A 19,410-nucleotide genomic window follows, 5' to 3' on the forward strand; every position below is an offset into this window, starting at 1 on the left:
GGACCTCCTTCCAACACACAGTCACAGAGGGTCTCCTTCTCTCCCAGGACCTCCTTCACAACACACACTCACAGAGGGTCTCCTTCTCTCCCAGGACCTCCTTCCAACACACACTCACAGAGGGTCTCCTTCTCTCCCAGGACCTCCTTCGCAACACACACTCACAGAGGGTCTCCTTCTCTCCCAGGACCTCCTTCCAACACACACTCACAGAGGGTCTCCTTCTCTCCCAGGACCTCCTTCGCAACACACACTCACAGAGGGTGTCCTTCTCTCCCAGGACCTCCTTCCAACACACACTCACAGAGGGTCTCCTTCTCTCCCAGGACCTCCTTCACAACACACACTCACAGAGGGTCTCCTTCTCTCCCAGGACCTCCTTCCAACACACACTCACAGAGGGTCTCCTTCTCTCCCAGGACCTCCTTCACAACACACACTCACAGAGGGTCTCCTTCTCTCCCAGGACCTCCTTCCAACACACACTCACAGAGGGTGTCCTTCTCTCCCAGGACCTCCTTCCAACACACACTCACAGAGGGTCTCCTTCTCTCCCAGGACCTCCTTCCAACACACACTCACAGAGGGTGTCCTTCTCTCCCAGGACCTCCTTCCAACACACACTCACAGAGGGTGTCCTTCTCTCCCAGGACCTCCTTCACAACACACACTCACAGAGGGTCTCCTTCTCTCCCAGGACCTCCTTCCAACACAAACTCACAGAGGGTCTCCTTCTCTCCCAGGACCTCCTTCCAACACACACTCACAGAGGGTCTCCTTCTCTCCCAGGACCTCCTTCCAACACACACTCACAGAGGGTGTCCTTCTCTCCCAGGACCCCCTTCACAACACACACTCACAGAGGGTCTCCTTCTCTCCCAGGACCTCCTTCCAACACACACTCACAGAGGGTCTCCTTCTCTCCCAGGACCTCCTTCCAACACACACTCACAGAGGGTCTCCTTCTCTCCCAGGACCTCCTTCCAACACACACTCACAGAGGGTCTCCTTCTCTCCCAGGACCTCCTTCACAACACACACTCACAGAGGGTGTCCTTCTCTCCTAGGACCTCCTTCACAACACACACTCACAGAGGGTCTCCTTCTCTCCCAGGACCTCCTTCCAACACACACTCACAGAGGGTCTCCTTCTCTCCCAGGACCTCCTTCACAACACACACTCACAGAGGGTGTCCTTCTCTCCCAGGACCTCCTTCCAACACACACTCACAGAGGGTCTCCTTCTCTCCCAGGACCTCCTTCCAACACACACTCACAGAGGGTCTCCTTCTCTCCCAGGACCTCCTTCCAACCCACACTCACAGAGGGTCTCCTTCTCTCCCAGGACCTCCTTCCAACACACACTCACAGAGGGTCTCCTTCTCTCCCAGGACCTCCTTCCAACACACACTCACAGAGGGTCTCCTTCTCTCCCAGGACCTCCTTCCAACACACACTCACAGAGGGTCTCCTTCTCTCCCAGGACCTCCTTCACAACACACACTCACAGAGGGTGTCCTTCTCTCCTAGGACCTCCTTCACAACACACACTCACAGAGGGTCTCCTTCTCTCCCAGGACCTCCTTCCAACACACACTCACAGAGGGTCTCCTTCTCTCCCAGGACCTCCTTCACAACACACACTCACAGAGGGTGTCCTTCTCTCCCAGGACCTCCTTCCAACACACACTCACAGAGGGTCTCCTTCTCTCCCAGGACCTCCTTCCAACACACACTCACAGAGGGTCTCCTTCTCTCCCAGGACCTCCTTCCAACACACACTCACAGAGGGTCTCCTTCTCTCCCAGGACCTCCTTCCAACACACACTCACAGAGGGTGTCCTTCTCTCCCAGGACCTCCTTCCAACACACACTCACAGAGGGTCTCCTTCTCTCCCAGGACCTCCTTCCAACACACACTCACAGAGGGTCTCCTTCTCTCCCAGGACCTCCTTCCAACACACACTCACAGAGGGTGTCCTTCTCTCCCAGGACCTCCTTCCAACACACACTCACAGAGGGTCTCCTTCTCTCCCAGGACCTCCTTCCAACACACACTCACAGAGGGTCTCCTTCTCTCCCAGGACCTCCTTCCAACACACACTCACAGAGGGTCTCCTTCTCTCCCAGGACCTCCTTCCAACACACACTCACAGAGGGTCTCCTTCTCTCCCAGGACCTCCTTCCAACACACACTCACAGAGGGTCTCCTTCTCTCCCAGGACCCCCTTCGCAACACACACTCACAGAGGGTCTCCTTCTCTCCTAGGACCTCCTTCCAACACACACTCACAGAGGGTCTCCTTCTCTCCCAGGACCTCCTTCCAACACACACTCACAGAGGGTCTCCTTCTCTCCTAGGACCTCCTTCCAACACACACTCACAGAGGGTGTCCTTCTCTCCCAGGACCTCCTTCCATCCCACCCGCACAGAGGGTCTCCTTCTCTCCCAGGACCTCCTTCGCAACACACACTCACAGAGGGTCTCCTTCTCTCCCAGGACCTCCTTCCAACACACACTCACAGAGGGTGTCCTTCTCTCCCAGGACCTCCTTCCAACACACACTCACAGAGGGTGTCCTTCTCTCCGAGGACCTCCTTCCAACACACACTCACAGAGGGTGTCCTTCTCTCCCAGGACCTCCTTCGCAACACACACTCACAGAGGGTCTCCTTCTCTCCCAGGACCTCCTTCCAACACACACTCACAGAGGGTCTCCTTCTCTCCCAGGACCTCCTTCCAACACACACTCACAGAGGGTCTCCTTCTCTCCCAGGACCTCCTTCCAACACACACTCACAGAGGGTGTCCTTCTCTCCCAGGACCTCCTTCGCAACACACACTCACAGAGGGTCTCCTTCTCTCCCAGGACCTCCTTCGCCGGGCATCTGGCCGGGATTCTCGTTGGACTCCTGTACACTCATGGACCTCTGAAGAAAATCATGGAGACCTGTGCAGGTACGGTACGAAACCCCTGTGGTGTGACAAGTTGGAAGTTCATCTTCATTTTCACGGGGCAGAAGCAAGCCCAAGTTCCCCTGTGGTTCTGCGCAGGAATTGCCAGTAGTCTCTTCCTAAACTTCCAAGAAGTGTAGCCGCTGGTGCGGCTCCTCACTCAGCTCCAGAGAGGCTGCAAACCCAGTTCTAAACCCAGGCTTTCTTAGGGGACAAACAGCAGTGTATGTGTATGCCCGCGGCACAAGTGCTGCTCACGGAGAACCGCGCTGGTCTTGACAGTGCACGGAACTGATGCGGGCGGAAAGTCATGCATCACGCGACAATATTCTGTGAATCCGTATACGTGCAAGAAAAAGAAAAATCTGTACAAAGTGCAAAGCCAGTATTTGAAAGAATTCAGTGACCACCAGGTCCTCGGCGGGAGAGACATGTTCATGCCGGGCCAAGCCAAGTCTGTTACTGCTTAAAGCTTGGCTCCTGCGTTCACAAAAATTGTTTTTCTTTTCTTTTTTGTTTTCTTCATGTTGATGCTCCATAAAAACACTTTATTTAGAAATAGATGAATTTTTGTAGACCTCAATTTAAAATCGACACTGCTTATGACTTTTAAGGACACTGTTTTGCAAACACTAGTTTTAAAGGCCATATGGGTTCCAATATTTCATCTTTTATTCATGGGAAATCTTCTGAGACTATTTTACCTTTTCTTGAACCACACATGATTTGTTTGCACAGTTTGTGGCGAGGACGGATGTTCTCGAGAAGCATCGAATGCTCATGGTGTTCGAGAGCCTTCCAGGCACTGGCTGTTCCCCCGTTAGCAGATGGTGTTCGCTTCTGGGTGATTTTTACGGGCTGCGCTGCATCTAAGCAGATCCCGTTTTTCTACATGTGCTTATTCCTGTGTTTCCAGTGCACACGTCGGCTTGGAGGAGGCAGTGGGCGCTTCATTTATTGAAAATGTCCAGTTTTACTATATTTCTGATGCAACCTAATAATGGAAATCTAGTAATAAGCTTTGTTGCCCAAGTGCTCTCAATTCTGATAAAAAAAAAAAAGATTTTAATGTTTTGTTTCATTTTTCTATGTGTGTCTGCAGATTAAGTGGTTAGTAATGCTTTTTTGCACACATTACAAAATGTAGGCAAGTGTTTTGTGTGTAAAGATGATTTCCCCTGTAATTATAATACTTAAACTCTCGGCTTTCATTCTTAAAACCTTGCCTTTCTTTTATGGAGACATATTTCTACATCATTCTATTTTCAAAGGAAAATAGAAAATACAATAGAAAATGAAAGTTGAAACAAGCATTCAGTGCTGTTTACAATAGCCTGTGATCTCTGTGCCCTTTGTTTGGGGAAAGCCAGAGAGAGATCTGGAGGATCTAGAGATCTAGAGTGATCTGGGAATTGAGTTGACACAGGACCCCTGGGAAAATAACCAACCACACGCAGAGTGCTGTCTGATTACTCCTGGAAGAGGAGCATCACTTTGAAGGCATGTCCTGTGACTCCTTCCTCTCTCTCTTCCTTCAGCAGTGCTGAATGGCCTGTCCTACTGCCCTGTTAAGGACAAGAAAGGGAAAGTCTCTTAAGAAGGGTAAGGAGCATGGCTCTTCTAACAGTCCTGTTGAGGGCAAATTCTCTCTATAGCCAGAGCATCTCTACTTGTACAGAGGTCTCAAAGCCCAAGCTTGGTACTTTGGAAAGCAAAGACTATCAACAGGACCTTTAAAGAACTTCCGAGAGTTTAAGTTAGGGTTTCATTGTCTCCTACGTGTTCTAATGCAGGCCACAAACAAAAGAGAGTTCATTTTAACAATTGTTTAGAAGTCATTTGAAATGATCCTTGGACTTTGTTATAGAGAAGCTCCTAACTGGAAAGATTGGCTGTTAAAGCCTATGGCTATTCTGTTCCATTGGTCTATGTGTCTGGTTTTATGCCAATACACCACACTGTTTTGATTACTATAGCTTTGCAATATAGTTTGAAGTCAGTAAGTGCTAGGATGGCTGTTATCAAAAAGATAAGAGGTAAGTAAGTATTGGTGAGAATGTGGAGAAAAGGGAACCCTGTTACCCATTGGTGGGTATTGTAAATTCGTACAGTCATTGTGGAGGAAAAGAGTATGGAGGTTCTCCAAAGATTTAAAAATGGAACTACCGTATGATCCATCAGTTCTGCCTCTGAGCATATGTCCAAAGGAAGTGAAATCAGCATCTCAAAGAGCTCTCTGCTCTCATGCTCATTACAGCGTTACTGATAGTAGCCAAGTGTGTGTTGATGGATGAATGGTTAAAGGCATTGCGAGCTATAAATGTAGATAGGTAGGTAGGCTGATAGATAAATAAATAGATATAGATATCTCACATATATATGAGATATATATGTGCACAATGATATAACTTTACATACACAGTGACATATATGTACACAATGAAATATTATTCAACCATAAAAAGAAGGAAATCCTGCTATTTGCAACAGAATAGATGAACCTGGATGACTTTACATTATGTTGAAATAAGCCAGAAAGAGAAAGGCAAATACTGTGTGATCTTACGTGGGTGTGGAATCTAAAACATTCAAACTCATAGGCCAGAGAGTAGAACCGTGGTAGCCAGAGGCTGGGGAAAGTGGGGAGACCTAGGTCAAAGGTACGAACTTCCAGTTATAAGAGGAGTAAGCTCTGAGGATCTGATGTATAGCATCGCGACTGTAGTTACTACTGTGTTATATACTTGAAATCTACTGAGAGTCGATTTTAAGAATTCTTACACATGCACTGAATAAGGTAACTTGGAGGTGATGGATGTGTGAATTAACTTGATTATGGCAATCATTTCATAATGTATATGTATTTTAAATCATCACATGTACAACTTTTAAAAAATCACATTGCATGACCTAAATATATACAATTTTTCATTTGTCAGTTATACCTCAATAAAACGGGGTGGGGGGGGGGTTGTGTAGAACAAGCTATGGCCACTATTAAAATGTTTGTTTCCTTCACATCTAGGCATTTTTTCCTCCAGTAATGGTTACCCAGGACAGCGACCGTACTTTAATAATTCAGGTAAGCACTTTATTTTTTTAATAAATTTTAACTTATTAAAAAAAATTATAGTGTTCGTCATCCATGTGGAAGCCTTTAAGGTAATGCTAGTTTATGCTGTTGTAGAGTAGTTGACATGTTATGTAACCGTGCCTCCCTCTGACATGTCTGAAAGCTAGGTGGAGGGTAGCCCAGGGAGCATATCTGGGTGGGTCAGTGGGGAACCCCAGGAAGGGAGATAACAATGACATGCAAACATTGTACCATTAGTATGAGGCCTCTCAGACATGGTAAGATTCACACCAGACCCAGGTCCCTTTATTCTCAGCCTGAGAGAACCTATCACTGGCTACGTGTTAGGAGTCAGTTTTGGATGCACAGTTCTCGCTAGTTCACCCCAACTGCACACTCAGGAACAATCATGTTTATCCTAAGACAGGCATTCCTCTGGTAGTTCTTACCATATGACTTTCTGTATCTGTGTAAATAGGGAGAAAGGACTTCCAGTTAAAGCATGTGACTGTTTGAGGCTAAGGTCCTGACATTCCAGCCTGGGGAGGCTGCCCTGTGATGTCCTGAGCCCGCAGAAGCAGGTCTTCAAGAAGCCATAGGCCATGGAAGCACTGGGTGTCCTATAGTCGTGCCCACTGAAAACTGCTGTAGCTTAAATCTGCGCCTGCGGTCTTTCCTGTAAAGCACCAGGGAGCTCATGGGTTAGATGCTAAGGGTTCTATTGGCCATATATATGGTCTCTGTCACAACTTGTCAACCTGTTACTGTAGCTGTGAAATCAACCATTGGAAACTTAAAAACAAATGAGTGTGGCTGTGTTCCAGTAGCACCTTATTTACAAAAGTAGGCACTGGGTGGATTTTGAACCACAGGTTGTAGCTTTTTGACACCTGGCTTATAGCCTCCGTTTTTCTCCTCGTTACTCCTGTATTACCATGAGCATGGTTACAATAGCTATCTTGCAGTCCCTGACTCTGCATTCTGTCCCCTCTCGATGTACTTCTTTGCACCTGTTTCATTAGATTGATTTTTCTCCTGGTCGTGGGTCACAGTTTTTGCGTATCTGGTAAGATGTGATTGGACGCCAGACATGACATACATTGTCGCTCTGAGCGCTGGAGTTTACCTTCTTTTAAGGAAAACTGGGCTTTGTTCTGGCATCCAGTTAAGCTCCTTGATGATTAGTTTGGCCCTGCTGGGGCTTGTTTTAAAGTTACTTAGGGTAGTCCTGTAGTAATTTTTTAGGGTTAGTTCTGCACTACTACTGAGTTAGTTATCTTTTCCGGGATCTCTCCCGGATGTGTTTGTTCAGCAAGGACTCCCGGCCTGCTGGCTGGCACGCAGACGCCTCCCAGTCCTGCCTGGTGCCGGGAGCTGTTCAGCTTAGAGCTGTCGGTCACTCCTGGCCTGGCCTCGTGGAATGGGACCTGTGCACACACATGGCTTAAGAGTCAGCAAGTCTCCAGGGGGACTCCGTGCAGATTTCTGGAGGTTTCTCTGTACCCATAGTTTTCTCCTTGGCTGTCCTTGGCCTGTAAATTCCAACGCCATGCAGGGGGCCTGCTGCGGCTGCTTGAGTTCCCCATCCCTGTACCGGGGCCAGAAAGTGCCTCAGGCCATCCCTTTACTTCGTTTCTCTAAAGGTTCAGAATCATGCACTGCCTGTTGTGCAGCCTGTGAACATTCACTTCATATGTTTTCTCCAGTCTTCTGCTTGATTATGGCCGAGGGCTGGTCCAGTTCCTTCCTTCTGGCAGAAGGAGAAGTCTGTCCTCAACCTGAGCGGAGCGTCTTCAGTGCTCAGCCTGGGAGGGAGCAGTGGGCTGCAGTTCCTGGAGGTGGCCCGGGGGGGCGCTCCATGATGAGTAGACGTTAAGGAAAGCACGGGCAGAAAGGGCTCTTCAGGCCGGCATGAGAACGCCTGCTTGGAATTATCCAGAGTGCGTCCTGGTGCCACGGAAGGATGTAATCAGTAGAGTGATGTTGTTGGAGTTACAGCCAAGCTATGTTTTTGATGTAGTTCTAAAGCCTGGGATCATGAATATCGATCCTAGCTGTCTGCATGAATCCACTGAGGAGCTGTTACAACATATCCTTGCCTCGAATTCACCCCAGGCCAGCTGAGTCTGAATAGGGATAGAGACAGGGACTCGGACACTTTTTTTTTTTTTAATCCTCACCCGAGGACACCTTTTGACATTTTGTTCAGATAGAGTAGGAGGGCGAGAGAGAAACATTGACACGAAAGGGACACATTGAGTGGTTGCCACCCGCACGACCCAACCAGGGCTGGGGACAAACTGCAACCGGACTCGGACACTTTTTTAAATGGGTGATTCTGATGGTGATTCTAATGGGGTCAGTCACAACAATCATAGGCTTACCTGATGGGGGTTACCTAGGTTTGGGGACTACAGAGGTGGAGACTGTTGTTGCCCCAAGAAGAAAGGCTTTAAAAAAATTTTTTTTTTCTTTATCTATTTTAAAGAGAGAGAGAGAGAGAGAGAGAGAAACATCAGTGAGAGAGGGACCGTCGATTGGCCTCCTCCTGCATGCCCCCCACTGGGGATCGAGCCCACAACCAGGGCATGTGTCCTGACCGGGAATCGAACCAGTGATGCCTTGGTTCAGGGTCAGCGCCCAGCCACTGAGCACACTGGCCAGCTGACAGGCCACACTTCTGAGCTTCCAGAGCTGATGTGGACGCGTGAAATCCTAGAAACGGGGCCTCTGTGCAGGAGAGAACGGTCGCTGGACACTGGCAGCGCCTTCCGTTGTCGGGACTCAGCGAAGCACGAGGCGCATGATCGGTTATCGGCACACATGCCAAACGCAGCTGACCCTGGAGCAACACGTTTGAACTGCGCAGGTCCACTGATGCGTGGACTTTTTTCAGTAAACACATGCAGTACTATAAATGTATTTTCTCTCTGTGGATATTTTCTTAATAACATTTTCTTCTCTCTAATTTAGCTTATTGTAAGAATACAGTGTATGATACACACCACATCCCAAATATGTGTTCATCAACTGTTTATGTTAACAGTAAAACTTCCAGTCCGCAGTAGGCTATTAGTAGTTAAGGTTTTGGGGAGTCAAAAGTTATATGCAGCTTTTTTACTACATGGGGTGCGGGGTAGGCCAGTGTTCCTCACCCCAGCATTGTTCAAGGGTCATTTGGAAGGGCAGTGGGTCCTTCTGACTGTTGGGTATGGAGAACAATGTACACTTGTTTAAGTATAATAGGGCTTTATCGGCCCACATGACTAGGAAGAACTGGGTTGGATAAGGAGACCACTTTGGTTCTACCTCCGTGGAGATTTCTCTCTTCGCAGTGACTTTATTCCCTCCACTGGACAGGCGACATGGCCTCTAACACCTTGAAGTAGCTAGAGGAGAAATCGCTTCTCTCCTGGTTAATTTTTAAAAAGTCCCCAATGAAACAGGAACGCTCCTCCAGACAGAAAGAATAAGAAAAACGTATCTGTGCACAGACATGGCTTAAACTCTCCTAGATCCTTAGTCCGATACCCATGTGACAACTGGGCAAGGGAGGGTTAGAAATGTTAATTTGTAAGTCAAACAGGCTGTTAGTGCTAGAACCAGGACTGCACACACAGGCCGCCGATTCCTAGCCCCTGCTCTTGGACAGCGAGGTGAGATGGGCAGTCTGCTGCTTTAACCTCGCAAAATAGAGCAGTTCCCCGTATTATCTTTTCCTCCCCTTTTTATTGCGCTTACTAAAGAAAAGGTGGGGGCGGGGGGCGACTTGCTCCTTTCTTGCTTCCTATGGAACAGGCATAAACACAGCAGACGCACAGACCAGGGAATTAGAGGCGAAAATAAAAGCTCCTTTTACCTTTCTTCTTACCCCCGGTAAGATTACCATATTTATACTCCTTCCTCTGAAGGGATTGGATTTCTTTAAAAGCAGACCTACATGAGGCCAGGTGGCCGAGCTAATGGTCAGCGAGGGAGCTTTCGTGAGAGCATATGTATCTCTTACAAGCAATGATTTATTCCTACTATGGCCGTCCTTAGCTAGAAAAGTCTTTATAGGTCAAAGAACCTCATGAATGTTTAAAAAGCTGCTACCAATTTTTCTAATCTTGGTGGTGTTTCTTGATCTCTTTTGCCATGAAGTCCTGGTATGTGTATAAGGAACAGATGGAGGAGTAGTTAATAGAATAACGATAACCAGAATTTCTTTGACTACACAGCCAAAGTATATAGCTACAAAAGAATATTAAAGTAGCATTCATCACAGGATATAATTTAAACGTATTCATCTTAAGTGTTTGATTGTTAGGTTTTCCCAGCCGTGTTTATTATGAAGATTTAAAAATATCTGATTGGGCCAGTGGAACAGCTGTAGAAGATTTTTGGTCCTAGGAGACCTGTTCTCATTATAATAGATGTGGATGGGAGTTTTGGTCTTGATGGTTTATGACGGATGATGATATGGAACCTTTAACCACATGAATCCTTTTGACTTAAGGCACTAAAACTTTCTCTTTCTCTCTCCCCATGTTTTGTCTGACTAGTACCAAATTAGATTTTATAATATTCAGATGTTTAGAGTTGTAGATTTTATTTCATTAAGACTGGGCCTTTTTTTATTTTTGAAGGAAATAATATGAAGAAAAATGTTTTTCTATATCAAGAAAATGCTGCCTCAAATTATAGCCAACTTGCCTGAAATTAAAACCCTATAGATGAATGTGGTATTTCTGGTATCTGTGCAAGATAGGTATTCCGAGCTCTGAGGTGATTTTGGACTTCGAATTAGCTGAACATGTTCGAGAATAGAGAAAAATGCTGCTTAGACATTCTGTAACAGAATGACTTTCCTCGGGTTTGAAAGTGGTAATAAGCCATATGGGAAAGTGCCCAATATGCATTTTTGTTGCAATAAAATAATTGGGCACTCTTAGGGAATTGGGCAGTCTGCTATTCAGGGGTTGCCGAAGCATCCCATGGTATTCACGGACTCATCCAGAAATATTCTATTATGTTTTAGAATGGTTGTCCCTCTCTCTTGTTCTTTGTGAAGCAGACATACTGATTGTGTTTGGCCATTTGTCCTTGTATGGAAGGGGTGTGTGTGTGTGTGTGTGTGTGTGTGTGTGTGTGTGTAAAGGATAGAAGCAGGATTTGTAGCTGTGTCACAGTCTGCCAGGATATGAAACTCGTTGGTGGGTGTTTCCCACAGCAGTGGGGGCTGAATTTTTTGATAGTTCTGTTGAGTAGAAACCAGTGAGCAAGGGCATCCATGTTTAAAACTGTGTCCAGAACCCACTTTAGCCCTAAACCATCGTGAGGACTTCGGAAATGGACTTACATCCTGGCCCTGCTTTCAATATCGTGATGTTTATATTCCGCCATGGGAAACGTGAGACCACGTGGAAGTTGGGTAATTAGAGGTAGTTAGTATATTCTCACAAATTTGTACTAAATTGGTAACAAGGCTTGTCAGAATTAGCCTGTCCCAAAAATCATGAACAATTCTATTTAGTTTTTATTTAAATAATTCATTTTTGTGACTCTCAAGGACGTTCAGTAAAATAGTACCAAGAGAGAAGAGTGTGGTATTAGTCAGTAAGAGTGGACAAAGGCTCTGAGTAGACATTTCTCTAAAGATACACAGATGGCCCATAAGCACATGAAAAGATGCTCCATATCGTTAGATAGCAAAACCACAGTGAGGTACCACTTACACCCACTAGGGTGGCTGTCATTAAAAAGACAGACAATAACAAGTGTTGACGAGGATGTGGAGAATTCTGAATCCCTAAACATCGCTGGGTGCATGTAGAATGTGCTGGGTGCATGTAGAATGTGCGACCACTTTGGAAAGCAGTCTGACAATTCCAAGTGGTTAAACAGAAGGACCATGTGACCCAGCAGTTCCACTCCTAGGTATGTACCCCAGAGAAGTGAATACATATGTCCACACAAGGTGTACACAGATGTTTATGGCAGCATTATTCACAATACTTAAAGGTGGAAGTAACCCAAATGTTTACCAACTGGTGAATGAATAAAGTGGTATAGTCATACGATGGAATATTATTGGGCCATGGAAAGGAATGAAGTATTGATTTATGCTACAACATGGGTGAACCTTGAAAACATTATGCTAAGTGAAATAAACTAGACACAAAATACCACATATCATATGATTCAGTTTGTATAATTGTCCAGAGTAGGCATAACTATAGAAATAGAAAGTAGATTAGTGGTTACTTAAGGCTGGGAGAGGTGGAGGGAGGTGATGGCTAAAGGCTGAGGTTTCTTCTGGGAGGTGCTGCAAATGTCCTAAAATTGATTATGGTGATGATGACACAACTCTGTGAATATACTAAAAGCCACTGAGTTATATACTTTAAATTGGTGAATTGCATAGGATGTCAATTACATCTCAATAAAGCTGCTATAAAAACATAATCAAGAGACACAAATACTTTATATGACAAATATTTTCATAAACACATATAATTACATTAGGATGTTAGCTGAAGCTAGATCAGTGTGTTACATTGTTTCCTTGTTTATGTGAAAATAAAACCTTTTAGTGCCTGAAATTCTTATGGGAAATAGTTAAATCCTCCCCACCTTGTATGTTAGGAAAGCCTTTTATTTATAACCAACACAAAAGTACATTTTAAAATAGCTTCAGGACCAATTATCAAAAATTCTGAATATTTTCAGATTCTACCCTATAGTGTTCCTCTTCTTGGCTTGATTGTGATGGTTTTGGTTTTTTTTTTCTACAGTCTTATTAAAGCAATAAGAAGCTTAAACCCAGGCATATACTGTGATGCTGGTTGGTATGGTGACACATGACACAAGACTTATAGTAAAGGGTAGGGATTTTCATCAACAACAAAAAGCACATGAATTAAACATTTGAAAAACATCATCTTCAAAGGGTGTAAAAGAAGGGGAAAAATTAAACAGACTGTTACTTCTCTCCCATTACACCAGAACTAGATAGGTAATTTTCTACAGGAAAAAAAAATCTCTTCCAAGCAAATTCCCTAAAAGTGGTCTGTTAAAATGTAAGGAATAAACTCAAACTGTCGTTAAAAGATTGATGGGTATACCTTGTGAAAGTGAACTTGGCTCTGTAATTGACTTTTATTAATTTGGTATCTAAGTTTGGTACCTGAGCATTATTTAACGACCAGATTATCTCTTCTCTCGTTTGATCTAGTAACTGATTTCTTAAAAGTACCATTAATAGAAACTATGATCTCTGCTAGGGAATTATAATTACAGAGACATTGGTGTGTATATCTTCACATTCTTATTGTTGCCCTAAGTGTCATGCCCAGCACAGAAGTCCTGTAGGATATGTATATGTATCAAATGTTTATCTTCCTCTCGTTACATGGAGCCACTGGGCAGTAAGCCTTTATCAACCAGCATGTCAACCATTCCCTTGACTCCAGATAGGACGTCACTGAAAACATTCCATGTATTAAATGGCTCTAAGCTGAAAGAATCCATTTCTATGTTATTAGCTCATGTGGGTCCCCTCTCCAGTACCACTGACCACCTCCTCAATTACTGTCTTCGTCCGCTTCAGCACAGAAGGACTTGCTCACGTCGGCCCCGTGCCGAGCTCTGTGGATAGCTGTGGCGAGACGGGCATTGCCCACCCCAGGGAGGAGCCCTCCACGCGTCCTCCCTTCTTATCGAGGATTATCACTATTCTCAGTGATGACATGGCTTGTGGTATTGTCTCTGCTTACACAGTAGGAAGCATGAGAAGAACAGTCCATGACCATGCTCTGTCACCTTGCACTGTGCCCGCAGGCTACCCTGGGTTTCAGGATTACTACCCGCACGGCCGCGCCACCTACCACGCAGAGGCGCCCAGGAACTACGACGCGTACACAGCGGGACTGAGTGAGGAGGAGCAGCTGGAGAGAGCGTTGCAGGCCAGCCTCTGGGACCGAGGTACGCATCGCACCGTGTCACCTCACTGCGTGCCCCACGTGGCGAGGGGCCCGGGAGCACTGCTCGTGGCAATTAAACTTCAGATAGTTTTCGAAAGGGTGTGGAGATGAGAAAATGTGTGCACACCGTGATGACAAGCGGGTTTTAATAGGCCTGCTGCCCTCTGTGCTTTGACACTGAAGTTAAGAAACTTAAAAAAACGCTTAGGTGCTCCTTTCAGTAGATGTAGGGAATAGATTCTTGTTCGGGGCGGGGGGGGGGGGGGGGCAAAAACAACTTAGGTGCATGAAAAAGGGACTTACTTTGGGATTCGTGTCTGAAAAGCAGGCTCTCTGTCACTGTCAGCGATGCCCACGACCTTCCTGGAAATCACATGGACAGCTTGTTAGGAATTCAATCTCAGGGTTCCAGCCAGACCTCCTGAACTAACCCGTCTCTCTGTGGGTGGGGTCTAGGAATTTGTTGTTGTTGTTGTTTTTAATCCTCCCCCGAGGGTGTTTTTTCATTTATCTTCAGATAGAGTGGGGGAGAGAGAGAGAGGGAGAGAGGGACACATCACTTGGTTGTCTCCAGTACGACCCCGACCAGGGCTGGACACCGAACCACAGCTGAGGTCCAAGCCCTTGACCAGAATCCAGCCTGCGACTCTGGTCTGCGGGCCGATGCTCTAACCGCTCAGCCAAACCGGCCAGGGCTAGGAATTTGTATTTTTAACTGGCTTTCCAGAAGATGCTCTGACAAACTGATTCTTCGACAACCACTGCCTTTATTTTGCCATCTTTGTTCTGGGTTTGGCTCGTGAGTGCGGGTGTTACCGTGCTTGCTGTTTTAGTGGTGACTAAAGGTCACCTATGCAGTAAGCATCAGCATAGGCTATGCTGTCTGTGCTGCTTTAGGCTCACCAGTGAGTACAGAGAGGGAAAGGATGCAGTCTGCCCTCGGAAAGTTCACCGTCTGGTGGGGGCATCTGCTGGGTGCCAGCGCCCAGGGCACATAATACCAGGTGCCTACAGAGGCTCAGGCAGAGGGCTGGATGTACGGGTGGGGGTGCCCAAGTGTCACAGGGGAGCTGGCATTTGGACTGGACCTTCAAGAATGCATAGAGCGTGCAGGGAAGTGGAAAGGCCGTCCAGGTGGGCATCAGACTGGGCACAGACACAGATGAGCGGCGTGGTCAGCCAGCCCTCATCTGGACCGGAGCTTTCGGAGAGGAAGGGGAGGAAGAGTGGGGAGCGAGGCCGGGCCAGATCACGGTCCTGGAATTAGCCAGCCCGGCAGAAAGTGGATGGGTGTCTGGCGTCAGTGCCCGTGTTCCGCGTGGGGAGTGATGTGCGCGGAGCTGTGTGTCATGGATCTGGCCGCAGGCGTTCCACAGACGAGGACAGAGCGCCTGCGGGGGGTCCCAGGCACGATGCTAGATGACAGGAATACATAAGTGACTTTAAGGAATAGGGTCTTAGCAGCAGCCGTGTGCATGGAGGTGGGGCATGACAGCAGAGGGGGGACAGGTGGGGGACCACTGCAGTATGAACAGGACATGGAAGCTTCGGTTATGATGGTGGCCAGGGGAAGTGGGCAGGAAGAGATAAAGGAGTATTTATTTCTCAGGCGAAGAGCATCAGAACTAAGGTGTATCGGCTGGCTGATGCTGCGTAACAAATCACTAATCCTCCTGGCTTAAAACAGTAAACACTTCTTCTTGCTCCTGAGTGTATGAGTCAGCTGAGCCAGGCTTCTGTGATGTTGGCTGGTAGGCTCAGGTGTCTGCAGTGGCCAGCTGGGGCTGGCGGCTCTCGGATGGCCTCACTTCTGTGCCTGACTCGCTGCTGTCTGCGGTGCTGCTGGGGATCAGGCTGGAGGCTGCTCCTTAGCCAGCAGGTCAGCCGGCTCGCTCACAAGGCCCAGCGCAAGGTTCCCAGGAGAGTGTGGGAACAAGCAAGACCTCTGCCGGTACACGGTCAGTTTCACTGTAGCTTGTTGCCTAAGCAAGTAGGGAAATAGACCCCGCCTCTTCATGGAGGGAGCTGCCGTCACATTGCAAAGAGCCTGGATAGAAGGAGGGGTGCAGAATTTCAGCCATTCTTGTAGTCACTACCTCCGAGGTCAGAGGACCGACAGTATCACAGTCCCCAGAAGCACGCCTTTGCCTTGGAATCCTGAGCTTGGGCAGTAGGGCCCAGAGCCTGCATTTTAACACATCCTCATGGTTATTTCTATACACACAGGAGTTTAATCACTGTCAGGTGAGACAGGGGCTACTATGGGCCAGTAGATTAGGGCAGAGCTGCTCGGCACGGACTATGTACAAAACTTCCTTCGGGACCACAAAAGACCAGCGCAAGGGGTCTTTTGAAACGATGGCTCTATTCTGCATCTGGATTGTTGTAGCAGGTACACAACTCTGCATTTGTCAAAAATCAGGTAACTACGCCACCAAGAGTAAATTCTCTGTACAGAAATGTTAAAAGAGGTAAATAAAAATGAACAAGAAACCCAGTGACATACCGGTAGTCTTTCAGTGATCATCAGAGGTGTCTAGGAAGTTGCTGAGAAAAGGACACACACGGTGAGATGGTGCCACCTCCCAGTGGACGTGCCAGCAGCCAAGGGAAGAGGTACCTTTGCAGCAGAGACTTGACTGTCGCCACCGGAACCACGGATCAGACGTAGCAGTTTGGCAGTGGGGTGACCTGCATGGTGTCTCCTGATGATGTGAGATGAGGAACACACCACCACCTGTGAACATCCTCACTAAAGATGTTCACCAGGACCCTAATTAAGTCATCAAATGTAAGTGTCACTGCACAGGAAAGACACGGACCAGAGGAGCAAGCTGGATAAATACCAGGGAGAAATAGCCAGACAAAACGTGGGATTTCTATAGTTCAATAAGACGAGTCTCCAAAGGTCATAAAAAAAGCAGGATGTGATTTTATATTAGAAGGAAGTATCCAAATTTAACATTGGGAAGCTTGAAAAACTGGCCATCAAAGACATTTTTGTTTTTTGAGAATAATGGGAAATTTTGTGTCTGGACTAGGTATTAGATGCTATTCGGGAAATAATCTAACTTTCCTTGATGTGACAGTGGTATTGCTGTCGAGTAGCAGAATGTCCTTTGTCCCTGGGAGGCACACACTGAAGTGCTTAGGAGGGAAACAATGTGACGTCGGTACCCTGCTTTCACAGGTTAGCCCAAACAGCTGTCTCCTCTCCCTTCCCGGCTCCCCCCTCTTCACTCCTCCCTCCACAGGTTCCGCCTTCGCATGAACTTGGGAAACTCTGGAAACTGTACCCCCTGAATTTCCCAACTGACACCGGGACCTTCAAATTAGCTCCGCAATCAAGAAACCGATTTATTAAATTAATGCTTTCCAAACATATTTGACCACAGAACTTGATTTCCAGTGGATGGTTTTAGGAGTACGTGGATCTAGTTCCAAGGGAACTGATTGAAAGAGACTTCTTGAAGTGGATTATACAATAATTGGTGGCAGCCGAGCTTTACAAATTATTTATATTAATTTCAGTTTTGTTTTCCTTGAAACACTTCATGATTGTCTTGGTAAGAGTGAGAAACCAAGGAGATGTTTTAAAAAGACCTTTATTATATTTTACCCCTTTTTTTCCTATGGAAAAATATTTTGAGTTTATTTTATAAAATTCTGGCCATACAGTGCATACTGTTTTATACCTCACTTTTCTCATTCAGTATTATGTTGTAATCATGTTTTCACACCACTGAATTTTGAACAAATGTTTATATATATTTTCTTAGGTTGATACCTAAGTATTTCTTTTCTTTTGTGGACAGAGAACTATGATACATTATAGATAGTGCTTGTAAAAACAGTCTATATTCGTTGAGATTATTATATACTTTTCCTTCTTTAGTCTGTGGACATGCTAAATTATTTTTACTTTCAAAGCGGAAGCAGGTCTGTGTCCCCAGGATGAATATGAATGTCACCTGGTTGTGATATTTTGTGATCCATCCTGGAGGAAATGCTGTGTGCACCTGAAAAGACCACGTACCCAGGTCAGCGGGGTGGCGTATGCTACAAATGTTAGTTAAATTAACTCAGTTGATCGTGTTGCTCAGGTCTCTGTAGCCTGCGATTGCCCGTGAACTCGTTCTGTTCAGTACTCGCAGCAACTGTTTCTACGTACACAGAATTCCCGTGAGTGACAGTGAACACGCATTGTCGCTCTGGGCACCGTCAGTGCACTGAAGGGTCCAGGTCCTCGGATGTTTCCCATTCGGGTGGGGCTGGTTGGCCAGGGAGCCTTCCTCATACCTGCCCGGGCTTCGCTGCCACATCTGTCTTCGCACCGGAACTTGGGGGTCCACACGGTGTTTCTTCTTACTCTGCTTTCTAGTCTGCTAACGGGAGGCAGGTGCGGATACGCTCTGGGTATTTTTTTTCCCCATCCAGTATTTATGTTTTCTTTCTGTGTAGAATAAGCTAAGGTCTTAAAAAATATTTTTAAAACCAGAGTTGACATGCAGCATTATATTCGTTTCTGGTATGCAGCACAGTGATTCCAGGCTAGGCCTCAGCCTCAGGCAGTCACTGTCTCTGGGCTTGGAGGCGTGGCCTTCTCAGGGTCCCAGCCCCGCCCCAGGGGAAGAGGTTGTGTTTTGTGCTTTGCCTTTCTCCCAGACTTTCCGGACTTGGTTCCGTAGGGAGGACAGGAGAGGGATCCAGGCAGCCTCTGATGCAAACCTTTCCTGCCGTAGCTGTTGCTCTCCCCAGGAATGGCAAAGGGCACTGTCTCTGGACCCAGCGGGGTCCTGAGAAGAGCTGGAAGTGGGTGTAAATTCCTTTATATTTCAGCCCCCTTATATTCTGTGTTACATAGTCTGTGAATGTGTCCTGTGCTCTCTTACTAGCTCACACTTGGGCAATTTGTTAACAGTTTTGGCTAAAAGCTTTTGGGAGGGGAGGTGGGAAGAGATAAACCAAAGAACCTATATGCATAACCAATGGACACAGACAATAGTGTGGGGAAGTTGGGGGGTAGGGTCAATGGGGAAAGGGGGGATACATCTGTAATACTTCCAACAATAAGGATACATTTAAAGATAAAAATAAAACAACATGAACTAAAATCTTCTTGTTAGCGTGCAGCAGCATCCGTCCAGGTGAGCAAGAGCCCCTGGTGTTTCAGATTTCCGCCTGGTGGGCACCCGCGGTCCAGTGCTCTGAGGGGTTCGGAGAGTGAGTCATTTGCATGTTGTGCAGCGTGTATGTTTATTTTAAGGATGGGAGTGGTACTTTTTCCAGCTTTCTTCATCCCAAGTGGAGGCTGCAACCAGTCCTTATTCTTTTTATTTTTTTAAATCCTCACGCGAGAATGCTTTTTTCTATTTCTGTCTTCAGATAAAGTGGGAGGGGGAGAGAGAGAGAGAAAG

General features: G+C 46.6%; 1 protein-coding gene across 7 annotated transcripts in view; it reads left to right on the forward strand.

Annotated features, from left to right (window-relative positions):
* Positions 1–19,410, forward strand: part of RHBDD1 (rhomboid domain containing 1) — a 97,261-nt gene that overhangs the window by 37,531 nt on the left and 40,320 nt on the right. For 4 of the 7 annotated variants that reach the window (XM_036254273.1, XM_036254278.1, XM_036254280.1 and 1 more), the window contains exons 3-5: positions 2,871–2,959; positions 5,982–6,038; positions 13,851–13,994. In XM_036254273.1, coding sequence (XP_036110166.1) covers positions 2,871–2,959; positions 5,982–6,038; positions 13,851–13,994 — 290 coding nt within the window. Of the gene's footprint in view, positions 1–2,870; positions 2,960–5,981; positions 6,039–13,850; positions 13,995–14,318; positions 14,405–16,505; positions 16,549–19,410 lie in introns of those variants that run through there. The other 3 variants (XM_036254276.1, XM_036254277.1, XM_036254274.1) reach the window with 3 other exon arrangements.

This window comes from Molossus molossus, unplaced genomic scaffold (genome assembly GCF_014108415.1).
Source record: "Molossus molossus isolate mMolMol1 unplaced genomic scaffold, mMolMol1.p scaffold_m16_p_11, whole genome shotgun sequence".
In the NCBI taxonomy this organism is placed as follows: domain Eukaryota; kingdom Metazoa; phylum Chordata; class Mammalia; order Chiroptera; family Molossidae; genus Molossus; species Molossus molossus.